The sequence below is a fragment of the Sarcophilus harrisii genome, chromosome 1, assembly GCF_902635505.1.
Source record: "Sarcophilus harrisii chromosome 1, mSarHar1.11, whole genome shotgun sequence".
In the NCBI taxonomy this organism is placed as follows: Eukaryota; Metazoa; Chordata; class Mammalia; order Dasyuromorphia; family Dasyuridae; genus Sarcophilus; species Sarcophilus harrisii.
Genome location: NC_045426.1, coordinates 343,815,692 through 343,837,996, shown reverse-complemented (window position 1 = coordinate 343,837,996; position 22,305 = coordinate 343,815,692). Strand labels below are relative to the sequence as shown.

General features: G+C 39.4%; 1 protein-coding gene across 3 annotated transcripts in view; it reads right to left on the bottom strand.

Annotated features, from left to right (window-relative positions):
* Window positions 1-22,305, bottom strand: part of CACNA1H (calcium voltage-gated channel subunit alpha1 H) — a 394,566-nt gene that overhangs the window by 33,264 nt on the left and 338,997 nt on the right. Inside the window, exons 21-27 of one of the 3 annotated variants that reach the window (XM_031945752.1) lie at window positions 22,039-22,223; window positions 14,238-14,364; window positions 12,759-12,884; window positions 10,106-10,195; window positions 9,001-9,214; window positions 4,109-4,126; window positions 423-574 (exon numbers count right to left, since the gene is read on the bottom strand). In XM_031945752.1, the coding sequence (XP_031801612.1) occupies window positions 423-574; window positions 4,109-4,126; window positions 9,001-9,214; window positions 10,106-10,195; window positions 12,759-12,884; window positions 14,238-14,364; window positions 22,039-22,223 (912 nt within the window). The remainder of the gene's footprint in view (window positions 1-422; window positions 575-4,108; window positions 4,127-9,000; window positions 9,215-10,105; window positions 10,196-12,758; window positions 12,885-14,237; window positions 14,365-22,038; window positions 22,224-22,305) is intronic. The other 2 variants (XM_031945753.1, XM_031945754.1) reach the window with 2 other exon arrangements.

Below are 22,305 nucleotides of genomic sequence, written 5' to 3'. Positions count from 1 at the left end.
GGTGCTATTCAGTCAGACATCTGGATTCTAAACTGGATTTAGGCAATTTTGGTCCATTATAGGATTCTGTGCATATCTTCCTTCCACATATTACAGCTTTCATGACTCCTCAGGCCTATGATGATTTCTTAGAATCTGCATCCCTCCCTGGTTCATGATTTGGTCTCCTCAGTCAGACCATGGCCTACCTGAGTACAGAGCCCAGGTCTGTCCCTCTCAGAGAGCCAAGGCTATGAGTGGGGCCAGGTCTACTTCTTATCTCCCCCAGCACAGCTAAACAACAGCTGAGACAAAGGGGACAGGGGAGGTAAGCAAAATCTGTTACAATGGGATGGAAATGGAGGCGATCTTGGGAGGCAGCAGAGGCCTTTTAACTCAACAGCTTGTTTCTCTCAGGTTCTTGATTAAGTCCTGCTCCTTACCTTGGGCTGGTTATAATGTTCCATAGACATGGTGATCACATTGATCCCGATGATGAAGGTAATGAACAGGTCCAAGTAATGGCTAGTGCACAGGCTGTGGATTGATCTCCGGGTGGGTGAATAGTCAGCATAGTACGGCCTGCGCTGGGCTTCTGTGGAGAGGAAAGGGAATGCATAGGGGCTGGTGAGTGTGCTGGAGACCAGCCATGGCAGAGTAGGGATGGGGTACAGCCACTGACGTTTCCTTCCTGCCCTTTTCCCATGGCTCCCGATTGGGGAATCGGGGCTTGATATCTATCCTCTAGGAGGCAGATCGGGAACTTCTGAGTGTCCTGGACTGGGTCACGCTCCATGCAATGCTTGCCCATCCAGCACCACCAGCTCCCAAACTCCCTGTCCCAATGCTGAGAAGTGCCCGATCCCCATGCCCAGTAAGCTTCTGGGAACACATTTCCAGATACAGTGACTAGAGGATCCTGTGAAGATAGCCTTTTTCCTGGGGATTTCTGAGCCGTCCGGGGACCGGCCTGCATTAGAAAGTGCAGAAATATAAGGAAAAGGACCAGAGGAAAGAACCGAAGGGGCAAGTATTGGGATGAGATGAAATAAAGAACCAAATGTTTCCACACATCTGGCCTGATTGGAGTAGCACAGGAGGAAAGTCTTCTAAAATTTTAGCTGTGTCAGCTTTCTAGCTGACGTATGCATTTGGGTCAAATGTGTCTCCCAATAGTGCATTGGAAATGGCTTTTTTTTTTTTTAAACTGTGTATCCCTTGTTCAATCATTTCATTTTTGTCTGACTCTTCATTACCCCATTTAGGATTTTCTTGGCAAAGATAATGGAATAGTTTGCCATTTATTTCTCCAGGTCTTTTTACAGATGAGGAAACTGTAACAGTTAACAAGTGTCTAAGGTTTCATTTGAATTCAGATCTTCCTGATTCCAGCTTCAGCATTCTATAGTGAATAGAGTACAAGACCTGAAGGACTCATTTTCTTGAGTCAAATCTGGCTTCAGACACTTAGTAGTTGTATGAACCTATTTGCCTCAGTTTCCTCATTTGTAAAATGACCTGGAGAATCAAATGGTAAATCATTCAAATATCTTTGTCAAGAAAACTCCAAATGGGGTCATAAAGAGTCAGACATGACAGAAAACAACTGAACAATAACAATAACCCAGCTAGTAGGTAATAGAATCGTAATATTAAGGCTTCAGCAAATGCTATTTCCCTCATTTTACAAATGAAGAATTGGAAACCTGGGTTGGTTAAATGATTTATTTAGGGCTACAGAAGTAGGTATTGAACCCAGGAACTGTGAGAAAATCCAATGTTTTTTCTCCACTGTCTCCACTATGTAATCCATGGTCAGTGCCAATAAACCTAGTTGTTTTTCAGTTGTGCCCAGAAAAAGGACATGTGGGGAGACTGGGAACCTGAGTCTGCTTATCCAATGGGTCAGAAATATAATTCTAAGTCTAACCTAAACATCAGTTTTGGTTTCATCAAAAGAGTTTGGTTAGATTTCAAAGTTGAGAATCAAGAAAGTGGTTTATCATCCAGGTGGCCTAGTAGATAGAATGCTGGACTATGTATGATCTGAGTTTGAATCCTGCCTCAGATACTTACTTACTCAGATACAGTCACTTAACATCTCTTTGTCTCAATTATCTAAGCTGTAAAATGGGGTGAATAATGGAGCCTATTTATTGGGAAAGCAATAAAATTTTAAAGAAATATATAAATATTTTATTGTGAAATTCAGGGGATATTGGGATTAGGTAGAAATGTTGTGGTGTTAAAGCAGATCTTCTTAACCTGGGACCCGTGGCAGATTTCAGGGGATCAAGGAACTTGAATAGGGAAAAAATATTTTATCTGTATCTTCACTAACTTCTAAATGAAACTGAACATTTTCTTCAATTTCAGTGTGGGCAATAAAACATTCTTCTGAGAAGGGAGAAGTCCATAGACATCACCAGACTTCCCAAAGAGGTTTCTGACATAAAAAGTTAAGCTCTTTCATATTAGAAGTGAGGGATGGGGAATAGGAAAGTTCTGTCTTCTTCTTGGCTGTGGGTGGAGATAAGGGAGAACTTTCTAAGTAGATGAATAACAAACACAAACCAGTCATTCAATAAAGAGGTCTCTTTTCAGACTTAAGGTGAGCCTAGGATTGAGGAACTGGAAAACTCCACTAGTTTGAAGGCTGACAAAACATTTACAAGTATTCTCACATTGAGTGAATACAATAATCTTTTGAAGAAGAGAGAATTGTTTAAAATGTCCATTTTACAGATAAGGAAACTGATGATTAGTAAAGTCATATGACTTGTCCGGGTAACATAGCTAGTAAGAGTCTGAAGTAGGATCTTAAGTCCAACAGTCCTTCCATTGTGTCATTTTCCTCCCTGGGAAATAACTTCCCCAGAGTCACACAGCCAGCAAGTATGATAGGTAAGCTTTGAATTCTAGGAGATATCACTCAAGAAGGGGAGAGGACATTAGTATAGCCTCCTGGGGCATGGCTGAGTGGGGCAATGGTATGATAAGGGAACTACAATTTGGAAACCCCAAGAAAGTCAGAGGGAAACATTTGATGGTCACAAGGCACTCATGTACCATGGTCATACAGGGCATTATCACACACGTGCAGCATGCATTGCATGCTGGCAGGGGCTGGTGGGAAGGGGGAGCTTATGCAGAGGTTATGGTGGGAAGGGAGATTGCTGGTTTGGAGCCATGATTCTGGTTTTATGATTCATGCATTAGCCAATTGCTGTGGATAAAAAGCCAAATGCCTGTGTCCTTAATCCAAGGACACCTGGTACATACAGCAAAAGGGCTTAGTCTAGGGAATATAGCAGAGAATGGGAACTTTGGGGTTCCACACTAGACCAATTCAAGAACTCCCCATCAAGCATGGTCTCTAACACTGAGAAAGACACCTCGTACTTAAAATGATGCACATGCCACTTGGGACCCTGATAAGCATGCAGAAAGACCCCAGTAGCTGAGCAGAAAGTGGGATATGAGAGAGAAGGCTAGGAGAGCATTCTGAAGCAGAATAGGGGTGAGTCTAGGGAGGCAGGCAGAGGGAAGTGATCAAGCACGTCCTCAGTGATGCTAGGAGGCCAAAAATTGAAGGCAGGGGCAGCCTCTTCTTGTCTCTGCCCTAGCCTTCACATTGTGAGTCAATATAACCACAAAACTCACTTTTCTGTCTTCACTCAGGCCTGAATAGAATGGAAGTTCTTCCCCAGCTCAAGACCCAGCTTCATAGCAGGTATTTCAAAAATGCCTGTCAGCTGACTGACTAAGCTGTCAGTGGCAGCTAGAGCTGTGCTGAGGTAGACAGGACTAGGGACAGGCTAGAGAGGAGAAGCTAGCGGACTTCCCCTCTACATTTTTCCTTGGATTTCTTGTTCCCCCTTCCACATTTTAATCCTTTTTTAACAGCCCTGGAGGGTGGCTCTCCTTGGAGCCTCCCTTCTCCAGAGGTTCATTTCTCCTGCCCACTTTGAATGAAGAAGGGTCAGGGAAACTCGTGGCTTCTTCTCAGAAACAATGGCCCCTCTGGCCTTATAGCACCGGCTGAGCTGCTCCGATATTTGCCTCTTTAGGGAATGCTAGAAAGCAAAGGAGGCAGAAAGGTAAGTGCCCTGTGAGGCCAAGGAAATACCTGTGTTAGGGAGAATGCCTGGAAAACAATGGAAATGGTTTTTAGTTTTCAAAGGGAAATATAGATGTTCTAAAAATCTATCTATCTATCTATTTATTTATCATTAATCTATAGAGAAACACATAATCTTTTGACTCCCTTTCCAATCTTCACAGCTTCCAACCTCTTCTCAAAAGTTTTCCTACTCACCCATATTAAGCTGTTGTTCCCTTGACTTTCTGCCCAACTCTTTATCACAATTGACTTGCCCATATATGACTTGCCCAACTCTTTATCACAATTTGACACTTACTGCATATTATCCTATATTATCCTCTAAATCACTCTCTCCAGCTGAGAACTTCTCAAGGCCAGTCTCTCTCAGTCCTCTCTTTCACTTCCCCATACTCCCTATTTGTGAAATCTCTGAGAACAAAGCATTCATTTTCCATTCTCTCTTCCCCAGAGAATAAACTCTTTGAGGGCAATGCTCTGGGTCTGTTCTCTTCCTAGTCCCGATTGGGAGTTCTCTTAGAGCAGGGCATGGGACCCTTTGGTTTCCCTCAGAGAATGAGCTTTTGAAGAATGGGCTTGGATCCTCTTCTTTATCTCTTCACATCCAGCATGTCATCAGAAGTCTCAGTCATTCTACTCCCCTTTTTTCTTCCCATATCACTCTAGTCTTTCCCACTTATACATCAGCTGCCTTGCCTCCCTAAGGATAACTATATTTTTGGGTCCAATTAGATGACTGACGAGTCTTTCCTTGGATCGCCACTGCCTTGCTGGCTCACTCCCTGTTATGTCCAACCTATTTACTATATGCGTTGGATCCTACATTGGATCTGCCCATTACAGATTAATGATGGCAACAAGCTAGTACATATATGCCAGACTCTAAGCAATAAATATAGTACAGAAAAAGTTCTGTGTCCTGAATTTCTAGTTTCTATTAAGAGGTCCAAAGATTAAACATTTTCTAGAAATTCATTCTCTGTCCTGGTTAATTTTCCTCACTTTTAATCAGAAAGATACCCTCCTCCTTTCCCCTCTCCCACTTTCAATGTCTCTTATAGGTATTGTCTGCCCCCATTAGAATGCAAGTTCCTTGAGAATAAAGACCTTGCTCTCTCACTTTTATATCCCTAGAGCTTAGCAAACCTCCTGGGATAGAGTAAGTCTTAATAAATGCTTTATTTGTCAATCTAATTATCTGCCCCAAATTGAGAGCTTCCTAAATGGAAGGTCTATACATTCTCAACCTCTCCAGATGGACCTCCCTGAGGACAGCATCCTTTCATTTTCACTTATCTCCTTAACAATGTCATCTCTGAGCTGAAGAAGTGGCTCTTAATTCTGAGACATCCCAGGGGTGAATAGTCAGTCACAGATTCTCAAAATTAGAGGGTAGAAACCAGAGTCTAGTCCAGTGGAGTCCTCTCTATGACAATGCATCACCTAACTTCTGCTTAAATACTTTCAGTGACAGGGAGCTCACTATTTCCTGGAATAGTCCATTCTACTTTAGAGCAATTCTAATATGAGAAAGTCTGTCTTTTTATCTTTTTAAAAAACCCAATCTGTAATTCTCTTAGTGAAGAACTTTTTCTACTGACCTATAATCTATACCTTCTTGGCAACTTATTGTCTTCAAGACTTGCCTGAGGGCATTAAATTAAGTGACTTGCCCAGAGTCACAGTCAACATGTTTCAGATGTGAGATTTGAACTGAGGCCCCTCTTGATACCAAGATAATTCTTTGTCTACTGAACCATTCTGTCTCTAACTTTTTCTTTAAGTCAGATTTTTTTAAACTTTCACTCTAGTTCTGCCTTCCAGCACTGAACAGGACAAGTTTCCTGTGTCAGCCATTCAAATACTTTATAGTAGCTATCATATCATCTCCTCCCTTCTCTCGTCCCAATTCTTTCCATCTCTAGGCTAAATAAGTTCAGGTCTTTCAATTCATCATGACCCCTTATGGCATGATTTGTATCCCTGCACTTTCTCTCTACTCTCTACTGGAGATTCTTTCAGCTGTCAATGTCTTTCTTAATCCTTGGCCTCTAGAACTCAACTTCAGATATATTCTGATCAGGACAAGTACAATGGGATGCTCCTTTTTCTCATTCAGGACACTTGGTCCTTCAATGTAGTCCAAGATGGAGGTCATCTTTTTGGCTGCTTCTTTATGCTATTGCCTCATATTAAGCTTGTTATCCATTAAAACTTTCAGGTCTTTTTCTTCCTAGTCTAGCCAGACTATCTTCACTCTGAGTAATTAAATTTTTGAATGCAAATGGCAGCGGTAATTGTTGTCCTTTGTTGTCAAAGAGGACCAAAATGACATCATTATGTTAGTGACAAGTTGCATTGTTTATGATAGTGGCTGAGCAGACCAATACGAGCTCGGAATGCTTTACCATAGGTTGGACACAGATAGTCCAAGTGCACATTTGGAGTGTATTCTCTTACTTTTGAGTTATTTCAATTTTGCTTTGCTCATGAAGAACATCACCTTTGACAAGGGCATGCATGCCATGTTGGGTAGTCTTTTGCCATTGTCTCTCATGTCATATAATCAGATCTAGAGTTCTTAAGAGAGACCTTGAGAATGTCCTTGTATTAGTTTTTCTAATCACTGTGTGAGCACTTGCCCTGTATAAGTTCTTTATAAAATAGTCTTATCACAAAATTATCACAAAAAGAAAAAAAAGATATCACCCATATAATTTTACTATGCAAATGAAGGATTTCACAATTACCCCTATTACCTTCATTTTTTATCGGAGCTCTAGCCTGTTCTAGTCTGTCAAAAATATTTTCCAATTCCATCCCATCATCCAATGCATTAGCCATCTCACTCAGTTTTGTGTTATATGTACAGTTGATACCCTATTGTCTATGTCATTACTAAGATGTTGAACAGAACAGGGCCAAAGCTTCAGGGAATACAATTCACTTATATCTTGGTATAAAATTTCCCACCTAACTTCTTTATATGTTTGGGCAGATAAGTTTTCTCTTAGGATTTAAGGAAGTCTCTTTTATTACATCCTGGAAGAGAGGGTATTCTTCTCAATTTAGTCAGTACTTTTTATCAATGAGTGAGATTTTATTTACTTAAAGATACAAAGAATCAACCTTGACAATAGATACACTCACAATGCTGGAACTTGCTAATATTCTTCCCTACTATAGCCAATAGTCAGAATGTTTTTAGTCTATGTCATTCCAGGAAATTTTGCATTTATGTCTTATCTCCCTGGTTTTTTGTTTTCCTAGGTTGAAATATACTCTTTATTACTAGCTCTCTCTTGTTCACATCTTAGTTTTCATGTCAAAGTAATTAATCTGGTAAAGGGAAATAGGAAGCTGGGGGTGATGACAACAAGGAGAAAAAGAAATGAGGAGATGAAGAAGAAAAAATAGAGAAAAGGAAGGAGAGCAAAAGGAAAGGAAGAAAAGGAGGGAAATAGAAAGGAGAAAAGGAAGAGGATCATAGAAACAGCAAGAGGCAATCTTTTTCGACCCTTTCATTTTATATAAAGAAATCGAGGCTCAGGGAAGTTAAGTGTCTTGGTCAAGTAGGGAGGAGGAAAAAGAAGAGAAAGGGAGAAAGCTGAGGAAGAGGAGGAAGAATAGAGTAGTTAAAGTAGGAAGAATAAAAGAATCAGGGAGAAGAGTAGGAAGAAGAATGAGCAAGAAAAGAAAAGGAAAAAGAAGAAAAAGATGCCAAATATGCTTTATCTGAGGGACTTGAAATTGCTTTCTGTGACAATCACTTGAAAACTGTAAGGATGTTTTTAGCAGGGAGAAGAGCAGACTGAGAGAGTTCACAATCACTTTCTTTGGATAGGTAAAGGGTCCTGGAAGGCAGAACTAGTAACAATGGCTGAAAGTTATAAGGAAGCAAGTTCTGGCTCAATATAATGAAAGTCTCTTCCAATAACTGGAGCTATTCCCCTAATGGGATGAGTGCTCTCTGAGTGAGATGTCCCTGACATTAGAGGTATCCATACAAGCAGAGGTGGATTACTGGATCAGAGAGGACCACTGACTTTGGGTGATAGCTTTGATTAGCTGACCCCTGAGGTCTTTTCTGGGCCCAAGATTCTGTGATTATTTATATTTGGTAGACTTAAAGACTATGGGGAAATCCAATTTCTCCATCACAGGAACTCCTACATCCAATCTTTTCTTCTTTATTCCTCCACTGTCCTGGGCACTATGGGTCAAAGCATCTTTTCTAATGGCTATTCTGTGCTCAGCCATATCTTGATATACACCCTTCTCCACTCTAGGGTATTGGGGTCATGCGGGGTCATGCACGGACACTCAGAAACTGAAAGACATCGCAACTGGTTGGGAAAAGGAAGAAGGCAAACAGGGTCAAACCGGAAATTTGAGAGAGAAAACACAGGCTACTCTAAGTCCCAGGGCACAGAGGTCCCCCTGGTTATCCTCCAGGGAGGGAGGGAATCCTGATGCCTTTGGAGGCCCACTTGGGCCCATGTTAGGCTCTGACGGTCAAATACCAAATGTATTTGCTAGCATACAAGACACTGCCTTTCCAAGGCCACAAGCTGACTCAACGATCCTAAGCACCTTACGTGGAGACCCCACCAGGTTCGAGGAGGATAATGTAGGCTTGGGGAAAAAAAAATCCGGGCTTTCCAACCGTGGATGTGATAGGTATGCCAGGAAAGACGGTTTGCGGGGGGGATCATTCCACAGTTGTCCTACAGGCCACATGTGGACATGGCTGGAGTCTCAGCGAAGCTTGTCCAGGGAATGATCCAGTGGCCTGTGACTTAGAGCCCCACCGCCCCCAGTCCACAAACCAAGACAAGGTGTTTTTTCTCAACAGGCAGGGCTCAGAATGAGTCTACTTGGTAACGCAATCTACCGACCGGACACGTATATCGCCTTACTCCTACGCTTCTTCTCCAGCCTGCGGAGCCTCTTCTCTTCCCGCCGCCGCGCCTCCTCTGCCTCCTGGTGCTGCCGGCACTTGTGGAAGTTCTCCACCACCACGCCCACAAACATGTTCAGGACAAAGAAGCTGACGATGAGCAGGAAGGAGATGAAGTACAGCAACATCCAGGGATTGTGGTTCTGGATGGGCTGATGGCCCGCGGGGTGGCCGGGAGGGGAAGGAAGGGAAAGGCCAATGGGTCATCGTCCGAGCCAGGCACCGAGCAGTGCCCGGTCCCCAGAGCCATCGACCCGTGTCCCAACCCAGTCTGCATTCTCTGGGCCCCGCCCTCTTCACCTCCCCCTATCTGGCTGTTTTCTGCTTTCCTCCCCCGGGACCTGGCTCTATATTCTTAAAGTGGACTCAAAGGAAGGAAATTAGAATTTTAGGCCCCAGTGGGAGAGATTTTGGGGCTGGAGGCCTTTTTAAGGGCGGCACGTACAACATAGGTGTCTACTTAGGGGAGGTTGGCTCCATTTCCCGGATGTCAGCAAAGACTACCACAAGAAGTGTGTGTGTGTGTGTGTGTGTGTGCGTGTGTGTGTGTATGTGTGCGCATGTGTAAGCGAGACAGAGGCAGAGATACAGAGATACAAAAGGAGAAAGACAGAGAGAAAGGGAGAGAGATACACACAGAGACAGAGACAGAGAGACAGAGACAGTGAAACAGAGACAGAGACAGAGCAGAAACAGAACAGATAGAGCGACAGAAGCAGAGACAAAGGGGCAGAGAATGTGTGTGTGAGAGAGAGTGTGAAAGAATATATGTGTGAGTGTGTGTGTATGTGATTGTATGTGTGAGAAAGAGAATGTGTATGAGAAAGTGTATGTGTGTATTTTGTGTGAGAAAAAGAAGGTGAGAGTATATGTGTGTATTTCACTGACACTCCTGGTTTGGAAACCCTAAATCTGACAGAAAAGGGAAAGGAAAGACATTTGGGGGGGGGCAATAAGAGTGAGGAAGACCTTACTTTTCTAAAAATGCACTGGGATTCATGCTGTCCCATGGAAAACTCTGCCACCTTTGACCCCCTAGGTACCTGTTGGTTGATGCCCACAGCATCCAGGCCATCATACATGATGTTCACCCAGCCATCCTTGGACGAGAGCACAAAAAGGGACATAAGAGCCTGGCCCAGGAAAGACAGAAAGAAGTGGAGTCATGACCTGTGGATGCAACCAACCACTCCCAGAACCTCCCACTCTTTATTTTTACCAAGTAAGAGGAGGAAAGCTAGGGATCATTGGAAGCAGCTAAGAATTCCAGCTTATTGTGCTTCATCAAGGCTACAGCCTATACTAAGACATCATAGATTGCTAAAGTTAAAAAAAATCCTGGGGGGTTGGAGTGAGCATTCCTGGTTTTACAGTCCTAGTTTTCCCACCAATTTGCAGGGCAATTCTGGGTAAGTCATTTACTCTCTCTGGGATTCCGGTTGCCCCTTTGTAAAAATAGCATTGTGTGGAATGCTTTCTATATCCTTCATTTTTGCCCTAACAGTCATTTTGCTAGCACTCTGATTCTTATATGTCACATGGATATTTTGCAAACTTTCTCATTTCTTGGTAAATAAACAGATCTGCTTAAAACTTAGCATTTTTCATGTTTATAAAAGGAAAAAGAGACAGGTATATCAGAACTCAAAGCACCCAGGTAGTGCCATTGTCAGGAAGGGAAGGAGCCAATTGGGAGTCTAGAGTGTAAATGAAACCTTCAGCAGAGGGCAATTGCAATGTACTTTAATTTTACCAAATATTTATTAATGGATCATAACAGCAGATCATGGATTTAGAGCTGGAAAGGGCTTCAGAAGTCTTCTTAGTCCAAACTCATCATTTTTTAGGTAAGGGAACAGAAACCTATGGAAGTGGATTATAAGGTCCAAGGTCACAGAGGGACTAGTAAGTGATAGAGATGGGATTCACATAAAGGTCTTTTACTTCAAAATCCAGCACTCTAGGGATTAGAGGATCATAAATTTAGAGCTAAAAAGGATGTTAGAAATTCTCTATTCTAACTCCATGGTTTCCCTGATGAGGAAATTGATAGGTATTAATTGGCAATGTTAGGAACTGAATTCAGGTCCTTGGAATCCAAATATCAGCACTCCTTCCAGTGCTTTTCAGAAAGTGCCTATTCTGTGAAAGTTTTATACTGAGTACTGGGGAGAGCCAGACAGAGATGACACAGGCCCTTCTCTCAAGTAGTTTACAATCAATGGGAAGAAGAAAACATACACAAACAATGATCTAAAGAGGCCGCAAAGATGAATAAGATTATAAGTAAGGAGAAGTTTAGGCAAAGTGCAAAGAAAAAGTTGAGGAGGGGAAGATAATTTTCATCTGGGAAAATAAGGGTAAGAAGGAGCTAGAGAAAGGGAGATTCTAGACTGGGTCTTGAAAGAAAGAAGAGGCATCTATAGGTAGAGATTATTGTTGTGGTAGGAGTGGGGGGAATACATTTGGGGCATGGGGCATAGTGTGGGCAAAGATACGGAGGTGGGAGAGTACAGTATGGGGTGGAGGAGGCTAGGAAAAAGGACAATAGAGGCCTGCAAAACAATGATGCTGGACCCAGATGTGGTTTAGTGATCTAACACTATTTACGTTCATAAATAACACTCACTAAAGGACTGGTATAAAATGGATGTTAGGAATCCAAAGATGAATATGACAGAAATCTTATTCTCAAGGAAGCTTAACAAATATAATTGGGGGATAGAGAAAGGGAGAGACATATCTACAAATACAAATACAAGAGTGAGTGAAATGCATGTAAAGGAGAGGGTACAGGAAAAATTCTAGGATAAATTAGTTTTTGGAGGTGGGGGTCAAGAAGGGTTTCATAGAAGAATGACAGAGAAGTCAGTCAGATCAGTTAGTCAGATAAACACAGATAGAATCTCAATTAGAGCTTTGTCCCTTTATCTAATCATATAATCGCCAAAACATTTATTAAATGCTTACACTGTGCTAAGTGCTGGGGATACAGTTAGAAGAAAGACAGTCTCTGCCTTCAGCAGGCTTATAATCTAAAGCCACATGATCAACAGTTGCAGAATATAAGCTTCTCAGGAGTCTGGCTTAACTCTAAGGTTATTTGATGTTATTATGGTCCCAGCTTCTACCAGTCTTATGGAAAATTTTATTGTCAATATGATTACTACTGCTGATAAGTTATATGTCACTTTAAGAATCTATATAATTCAAAATTTTACATAGATTATCTCATTTGATCATCACAACAACCCTATGAGGTGGGTGATAATATTATTCCCATTTTATAAATAAGAATAGAAAGCCTGAGAGGAGATAAATGCCTTTGCCCTGGGTTATACAGACAATATATATATCTGAGGAAGGTCTTCTTGACTCTAGGTGCAACATTCAAGCTATCTACTATACTACTTAGCTGCTGCTGAGTCAATTGTGTCCAATGTGTACTTCTTCAAGGGACTAAGACAGTATCAACGTCATAAAGACCTGCTGGCTGCTCAGATCCTATTTTTGCTTGGCTCTGGCCACAGAAGAAATATTTGCTTGGGGACTTTTCTAGACATGATATTCTGTTTAGGGGAGGGGCCAGCTCCAGATGGGACAGGAAAGAAGGTCTGTACACAGTGGAAACTTTGAGGTACACCTGATATCAGTGGACTTGGCGTTGGCCCCAGCTTGGCCTGGCATCGTGCTCACCTGACCCAGGTTATCGAAGTTATATTTGCGCCGGATCCAGCGGTAATGGGCTGCACAGCAGTCAGCTTTGGTGGTGATGTTTCGAGTGTCTGGACCATCGCAGTAATAAAACTTACCCTTAAAGAGCTAGAACAAAGAGATGACAGCTTATCTCAACCAATGTTTGTCAATAACAAACACTGATGAAAAGCCTGCTGTACAATGGATGTCAGGAATCTAAAGATGGATATGACAGAAATCTTATTCTCAAGGAAGCTTCACAATATAATTGGGGGGGGGGTAATGGAGAAAGGGAAAGACATATCTACAAATATCTATGATACAAGGGTAAGTGAAATGCATGTAAAAGAGAGGGTATGGGAAAAACTTAAGCATAAATCATTTTTTGGAAGTGGTGGTAGTCAAGGAAGGCTTCATAGAGAAGTGACAGAGGAGTTAGGCCTTGAGGGAAAGAAAGGATTAAAAAACAGTTGGAGTTGGGGCAAGGAATTTCTTTCAAGAATGGAGGGTGGGGGACAGGAAGAGCATGGGCAAAGGTTTAGAGATAGTTCTGTATTTTTTCCAGACCCCTCCTGGTTCTTTATTTTTTCATCCATCAAATGGGAATTCATAAATTAATTTTCTCCTAGAAACAGAATCACAGAATGCTAGATCTGTGAGGGGACCTTAGAGACATCTGGTTCAGGGATTCTTAACTTTTTTTGTGTGTGTCATGGACCCTTTAGATAGTCTGATGAAGTATATACTGAATACTGGAGTACAGAGTATACCTTCTCAGAACAATGTTTTTTTTTAAATATTTGCATCTAAAAATACATGGGAAACAAAATTATATTGAAATAAAGATGCCTTCCCTCCCTCCTCCATCCAAACTCACAAGCCTTCTGAAATCTAACCACAGATCAGATTAAGAATGCTTATTAGAATCTAACTTCCTCAGGAACCTAAATCAGTCAACTCATTTATAGATGAGGAAACAAGGCCCAAGGAAAGTTAGTAACTTTTCTTTTTTAAAAATACTATTTTATTTTTCTCCAGTTATAGACAATTTTTAGTACTCAGTTTTTTGATAATTGAAAAAAATAATTAAAAACAAAATAAAAAAGTCTTTAAAGCTCAAGCTCAAGAAATGAAAGCGGCCAAAGATGCAAAACAAAATTTCATGTTTAACTACTTAACATAACATTCATCTAATGTTCCAAATTTTCTCTTTTCCTCCTTTACTTCCCTTCCTCCCTAAGACAGTATCAAGAAAATTTAGTGACTTCAATTGTTACATAGGTATTAAATGTGAGATTAGCTGAAGGTCAGGGAGGATAATGGTTTTGGCCAAGATCACAATACTGAGTTTGTAGCAGAACTGGACTGGAAGCCATGCCCCTAGGTTTCCTTAATAGTACCTACAATCCTACACAATGCTAGGATTGTGTAATCCTATTGTAATACTACAATGCTAGGAAGTGTAAAGAACACTCTTACCTGAACCCCAAGAATACCAAAGATTATAAAGAAGGCACAACAGATGAGGACAATATTTCCAATGGGTCTGAGGGATGATATCAACGTCTCCACCACCAACTTAAGGCCTGGGGCTCGGCTGATCACCCTGGATTGAGATATTATAACAAACAAATTTAAGAAAAAATTTTGAACATCCATCTCTGGCATCCTTGTTGGAATCTGGTTTCCAACTTGATAGCTACATGGTAGCCCTGATAATTAGAGTCATCAAGAATCTGAGCTAGACATGAATAGATGAATGAATGAAAACACATTTATCAAGTGCTTACTAGTATAAGTGCTTTGTTAAATGGAATCCAATGGAAGAGCACTTTTGTTGCTGTTGTCATTCCTCCCCCATCCCGCTCCCGCAAGTTATATCTATTTCTCTATGAAACCATTTTTTTTTTGAGCAAAAATACTGGAGTAGGTTGTCATTTTCTTTTTCAGAACATTTTACAGATGAGGAAACTGAGACAGGGTTAAGTGCCTTGCAGGATCACACAGCTAGTAAATGTCTGAGACCAGGTTTGAACTCAGGGAGATGAGTTTTCCTGACTGCAGAGTGCATAGGCACTCTGTGCACTATGGCATCCCCTGACTGCATGTACGCAGCACTTTCTAGATCCCAAGGTCCATGTGTCTGTGGGTTATGGGAACTGCCACTAGATGATACTGTTGCTCATTTTTGGTAACCCTAGTTCAGCTATTCAACTTCTCTGATACATTGTTTGGAGAACAAATTATATATCACTTTGATAATCGATCTTCAGTGGGATTATGCAAGCTCATCACCACAGCTTTATATATATCATCAATCAACCAAGCAACTAGCATTTACTAAGCATTTAATGTGGTAGTGGCAAAGGTGTGCTGATAAGTATTTTACAACCATTTCTTTGGATTTCCATTTTATAGGAATTGGAATGTTTTCTCTTATTTCACTCACTGGCTGAGATAACAGGGACCCGTACAGCTCCTCCCATCATCCCCCTGTTCTTGTCCTATCTTGTGTAAGATTCTTTGTAAAGTCAGCTCCATGGGAATCAGTCACATAATTGGTGTGGTGACAGATTTATTAATCTGTCTTTTATTTTTATTTATTCATTTACTTATTGATTCATTCATTTATTTATCATTTATCTCATCTACTTATTTATTTATATATTTTGTATATTTCACATTTATTTTTATTTTATCATTTATTATATATTATTATATAACACAATAAATTGTTATTTAAATAATATATAATAATTATTATATTATTATTAATTTTTAATTTAATTCAATTTTATTTAGTAATTAAAATTAATTAATTTTAAACAGGGTTACATTGACTTATCCAGGGTCACACAGGGAGTAAGTGATTGAGGCTGGATTTGAACTCAAATCTTTCCGAACCCCAGGCATAGCACTCTAATCATTGGACCACCTAGTTTCCTAGTTATTGCTATTGCCTTGTGATTCATACTTGAACACTGATTGGTTATCCAGTTGGGTTAATGCATTAACTTCAAAGAAAATTCCTTTTAGGAGAAAGATACAAAGGACAAAATACTTATGTGTTTTTTATGTATCTTAACTTTCCTCTTCCCAGTTTTAAAATTTTGAATCAAATGCTAGTATTTGCTGGTTCCTTTATAATTCATCAGACCTTTCCTTGAGGATTCAAAAGTGCACACACAGCAAGTGTTTCCTGTTAAAATGAGGATTTTATATTAGTTAGACCTTTAAAGTCTTCTTTATGGTCTGCCATCCTATACTCTAGATTTTTAACAGATGCTGTTTGTGTCACTGGCCATTAGGCAGGCATGTGCTGGAAAATATTTAACAACCACCTCTCCAAAACAAAAAAGAATTCATTGTTAGGATTCTTACAAGGTGCTGTCGGTTGTCTAATTCTAGCATTGTGCTTAGCAGTTCTCTGGTTCATTAATGTATTTAGTACTCATTGGAGTTATAAGATTCACAAGTCCAGGAGATTCACAAGTTCAGTGGAGGAGATTCATAAGTCATAGCTCCCACAATCCCACTCTTGGAGGAGGAGTCAATCTTTGAGTTCATACCTTTAAGAGATCATATATAAGGAGTTCCCACAAGCCAACTAGAGACTTTTGGGGCGATTGAGAAGTCGGGGATTCAGTTGGGCAGAACAAAGGATGGATTCAGAGAGAGCGAGAGGCTGAAGGAAGAGGCAACAGATTGGCAACAGGAGCTCTTGGAATCAAGGAGAGAGATAGGCCTCTAAGAAAACTAACTGGCTATTTTGGAAGAGACAATAAAGGATCTGAACTTTTAACAGCTGGCTGCATTAGAGGTGATTATTGATCTGAACTGAAACTAAGGCTGCCTCCAGAAGCTCCCCAAGAAACCAGCTCACAGGGAACGATTATATTTGAGAAAAGAGAACATTACAATTCATGATATATATTTAAGTTTAACCTACTATATTAACATTTTCTTCATCATTTGCTTAAGTCTGGACAATCATCAAAATAGTAATTCAACTCTATCTATAGCATTTGCTGATTTCTGAGGTGTAAAAACACATTCTGAAAATTATATTTCAATGTGGCTCTTACAAACTGGTACAAGTTAGCTCCATCACATCCCCAGAATTAGGGATACTAATCTCTTAGAGCTCAACTCAAGAAGGGTGCTTTCTAGAACTCATGATTTGGAAAAGGTCTTTGGAGATAAATTAAGTATTTCAAGATGGCCTTGGGTATTGGGCACAGAGCATAAGGCATTTATCTCTTTCTACAATGCCCATCCAGTGTTTTATTCATTGATGTGTCCCCCTATCACCTGGCTATCAAGTAATCCCTGCTAGGGTGTGAACCAATAAAGACTCAGTGGTTTTCCTTATTAGGTACAACTACATGCTCATATTGGTCTAGTAGAGGTGAAAATGCCTTTGTAACAGTAAAATTTCAGTCCAGTTAAGGGGATATTTGTAGAAGAGGAGGCAGGCCTAATATCTCTCAAATCAGTATCTTATTCCATTTACATGTAAGGCCGACCATTATCTCAATTTCTTGGCCTCGTCACTGGCAGTCAACTGACCAATGAACATTTATTAAGCACTTATTATGTAGGAGTCACTGTGCTAAGTGTTGGGGATTCACAGAAAGGCAAAGCATCTGTAGCTGTTCTCAGAGAGCTCGCATTCCAGTGAATCATACAACATATAAATAAATAGGCATACAGAAGTTGTGTATAGCACAGAAGGTTTAAAGAGGATTGATCTAGCACCAAATGGTGTAGCATCTAAATTCTTAAAAGAGAAATTAAGAGAGCTGCAAGAAGAAATAGATAGCAAAACTATAATAGTGGGAGATCTCAACCTTGCACTCTCAGAATTAGATAAATCAAATCACAAAATAAATAAGAAAGAAGTCAAAGAGGTAAATAGAATACTAGAAAAGCTAGAATATGATAGACCTTTGGAGAAAACGAAATGGAGACAGAAAGGAGTACACTTTCTTTTCAGCAGTTCATGGAACCTATACAAAAATAGACCATATATCAGGACATAAAAACCTCAAACTCAAATGCAGTAAGGCAGAAATAGTGAATGCATCCTTTTCAGATCATGATGCAATAAAAATTACACTCAACAAAAAGCCAGGGGAAAGTAGACCAAAAAATAATTGGAAACTAAATAATCTCATACTAAAGAATGATTGGGTGAAACAGCAAATCATAGACATAATTAATAACTTCACCCAAGAAAATGACAATAATGAGACATCATATCAAATGTGGGATGCAGCCAAAGGATAATAAGGGAAATTTCCATATCTCTAGAGGCTTACTTGCATAAAGTAGAGAAAGAGAAGGTCAACGAATTGGGCTTGTAAACTAAAAATGCTAGAAAAGGAACAAATTAAAACCCCCAGTCAAACACTAAACTTGAAATTCTAAAAATAAGAGGAGAGATCAATAAAATTGAAAGTAAAAAACTATTGAATTAATTAATAAAACTAAGAATTGGTTCTTATGAAAACCAACAAAATAGACAAACCCTTAGTAAATCTGATTAAAAAAGGAAAGAGGAAAATCAAATTGTTAATCTTAAAATGAAAAGGAGAACTCGCCACTAATGAAGAGGAAATTAGAGCAATAATTAGGAATTACTTTGCCCAACTTTATGGCAATAAATTCGACAACTTAAATGAAATGGAAGAATACCTTCAAAAATATAGCTTGCCCAGATTAACAGAGGAAGAAGTAAATATCCTAAACAGTCCCATCTTAGAAAAAGAAATAGAACAAGCTATTAACCAACTCCCTAAGAAAACCCCCAGGACCAGATGGATTTACATGTGAATTCTATCAAACATTTAAAGAACAATTAACCCCAATGCTATATAAACTATTTGAAAAAATAGGGACTGAAGGAATCCTACCAAACTCCTTTTACGACACAGACAAGGTACTGATACCTAAACCAGATAGGCTGAAAACAGAGAAAGAAAATTATAGACCAATCTCTCTAATGAATATCGATGCTAAAATCTTAAATAAAATATTAGCAAAAAGATTACAGAAAATCATCCCCAGGATAATACACTATGATCAAGTAGGATTTATACCAGGAATGCAGGGCTGGTTCAATATTAGAAAACTATTAGCATAATTGACTATATCAATAAGCAAACTAACAAAAACCATATGATCATCTCAATAGATGCAGAAAAAGCATTTGATAAAATCCAACATCCATTCCTAATAAAAACACTTGAAAGTATAGGAATAAATGGACTTTTTCTTAAAATAGTCAGGAGCATATATTTAAAACCATCAGTAAGCATCATATGTAATGGGGAAAAACTGGAATCTTTCCCAGTAAGATCTGGAGTGAAGCAAGGTTGCCCACTGTCACCATTATTATTCAATATTGTATTAGAAACACTAGCCTCGGCAATAAGAGTCGAGAAAGAGATTAAAGGAATCAGAATAGGCAGTGAGGAAACCAGACTATCACTCTTTGCAGATGATATGATGGTATACTTAGAGAACCCTAGAGATTTTACGAAAAAGCTATTAGAAATAATCCATAACTTTAGCAAAGTTGCAGGTTATAAAATAAACCCCATAAATCCTCAGCATTTTATACATCACCAACAAAATCCAACAGCAAGAGATACAAAGAGAAATTCCATTCAGAATAACTGTCGACAGCATAAAATATTTGGGAATCTATCTACCAAAGGAAAGTCAGGAATTATATGAGCTTAAATTAAAAAAACTTTCCACACAAATAAAGTCAGACTTAAACAATTGAAAAATATCAAGTGCTCCTGGATAGGTTGAGAGATATAATAAAGATGATAATACTCCCTAAACTAATCTATTTATTTAGTGCTATACCTAATCAGACTTCCAAGAAAATATTTTAATGATCTAGAAAAATAATAACAAAATTCATATGGAATAATAAAAGGTCAAGAATCTCAAAAGAATTAATGAAAAAAATCAAATGAAGGTGGCCTAGCTGTACCTGATCTAAAACTATATTATAAGCAGCGGTCACCAAAACCATTTGGTATTGGCTAAGAAATAGATTAGTTGATCAGTGGAACAGGTTAGGTTTACAAGACAGAATAGTCAACTATAGCAACTTAGTGTTTGACAAACCCAAAGATCCTAACTTTTGGGATAAGAATTCATTATTTGACAAAAACTTCTGGGATAACAGGAAATCAGTATGGCAGAAATTAGGCATGGACCCACACTTAACACCGTATACCAAGATAAGATCAAAATGGGTCCATGATTTAGATATAAAGAACGAGATTATAAACAAATTGGAGGAACATAGGATAGTTTATCTCTCAGACTTGTGGAAGAGGAAGAAATTTGTGACTAAAGACGAACTAGAGACCATTATTGATCACAAAATAGAAAATTTTGATTACGTCAAATTAAAAAGCTTCTGTACAAACAAAACTAATGTAAACAAGATTATAAGGGAAGCAACAAACTGGGAAAACATCTTCACAGTTAAAGGTTCTGATAAAGGCCTCATTTCCAAAATATATAGAGAACTGACTCTAATTTATAAGAAACCAAGCCATTCTCCAATTGATAAATGGTCAAAGGATATGAACAGACAATTTTCAGATGATGAAATTGAAATCATTACCACTCATATGAAAGAGTGTTCCAAATCATTATTAATCAGAGAAATGCAAATTAAGACAACTCTGAGATACCACTACACACCTGTCAGATTGGCTAAGATGACAGGAAAAATAATGATGATTGTTGGAGGGGATGTGGGAAAACTGGGACACTGATACATTGTTGGTGGAGCTGTGAACGAATCCAACCATTCTGGAGAACAATCTGGAATTATGCCCAAAAAGTTATCAAACTGCATACCCTTTGATCCAGCAGTGTTTCTACTGGGCTTATACCCCAAGGAGATACTAAAGAAGGGAAAGGGACCAGTATGTGCCAAAATATTTGTGGCAGCCCTGTTTGTAGTGGCTAGAAGCTGGAAACTGAGTGGATGCCCATCAATTGAAGAATGGTTGGGTAAATTGTGGTATATGAATGTTATGGAATATTATTGTTCTGTAAGAAATGACCAGCAATACAGAGAAGCTTGGAGAGAATTACACGAACTGATGCTAAGTGAAATGAGCAGAACCAAGAGATCATTATATACGTCAACAAAGATACTGTATGAAGATATAATCTGATGGAAGTGGATTTCTTTGACAAAGAGACCTAATTCAGTTTCAATTGATCAAGGATGGACAGAAGCAGCTACACCCAAAGAAAAAATACTGGGAAATGAATGTAAACTGTTGGCATTTTTGTTTTTCTTCCTGGGTTATTTCTACCTTCTGAATCCAATTCTCCTTGTGCAACAAGAAAACTGTTTGGATCTGCACACATACATTGTATCTAGGATATACTAGGACATATTCAACATTTATAGGACTGCTTGCCATCTAGGGGAGGGGATGGAGGGTGGGAGGGAAAAATCGGAACAGAAGTGAGTGCAAGGGATAATGTTGTAAAAAAATTACCCTGGCATGGATTCTGTCAATAAAAAGTTACTATAATAATAATAATAATAATAAAAAGGAAAAAAAAAGAGGATTGATCTTGCAGTTGGATCTAGCCTTCTGTAAAGGTAGCATTTGAGCTGGTTTTTGAAAGAACCTAAGAATGCTAAGAGGTAGAGATGAGAAAGGAGAGAAGTCCTTTGGCCAGCATTGCCAGTGAGAATGACTAGCAGCAGCTGGTGGCAGAGTGCATAGAATATAAGACCTGAAGTCTGGAAAGATCAGAGTTCAAATCTTGCCTCAGATATTATGGCTCAGGACAACTTGTTTAAATCTCATCTTCAGTTTTCTTATCTATAAAATAGAGATACTAATAATTCCTATTTCATCAGGTTGTTGTAAGTTAATGAAGGTAAAACATTTTACTAACTTTAAAGCATTATATAATTGCTAGCTATTTTAGTGAGAATTCTGTCTTAAATCATTTTACTTTAGGAAAATGGACATGAGCTTGACCTTTTTTCCTTTTACTTCTTTTGATTACCTTTAGAGGTTCTAGATTGGTCAAGAGCCAAGCAAAAAATGGAGATGGTGTGAAAAGCCTTGGATAAATCTTATAGTGGGATGTGTACTCTTAGATAATTGAGAGCTGGTTGTAGGAAGAACCTTTTTGGGTATCATTCTTAATAGTACACCTTCATCTTGTATCTGGTACTACTCAGAAGGAACAGATTCCAGAGTGCAGTACATACCGAAGTGGTCTCAGTGTCCTCAGCAATCGCAGGACCCGGAGGATGCCTAGGATCTTGGCCCCACCAGCTGAAGCCATGGAGACAATGATGTCGATGATGGAGACAAAGACTAGTAGTCCATCCAGCACATTCCAGCTGCTTTGCAGGTAACTGTTTTCCCCAGAGAAAAAACCCAGAGCCACCATCTGGGAAAGGAACCACAGATGTCGTCAACTCAAGAATATTATTGAGGATGTCCTGTGTGCACAGCTTTGTGAGAAGCAATTA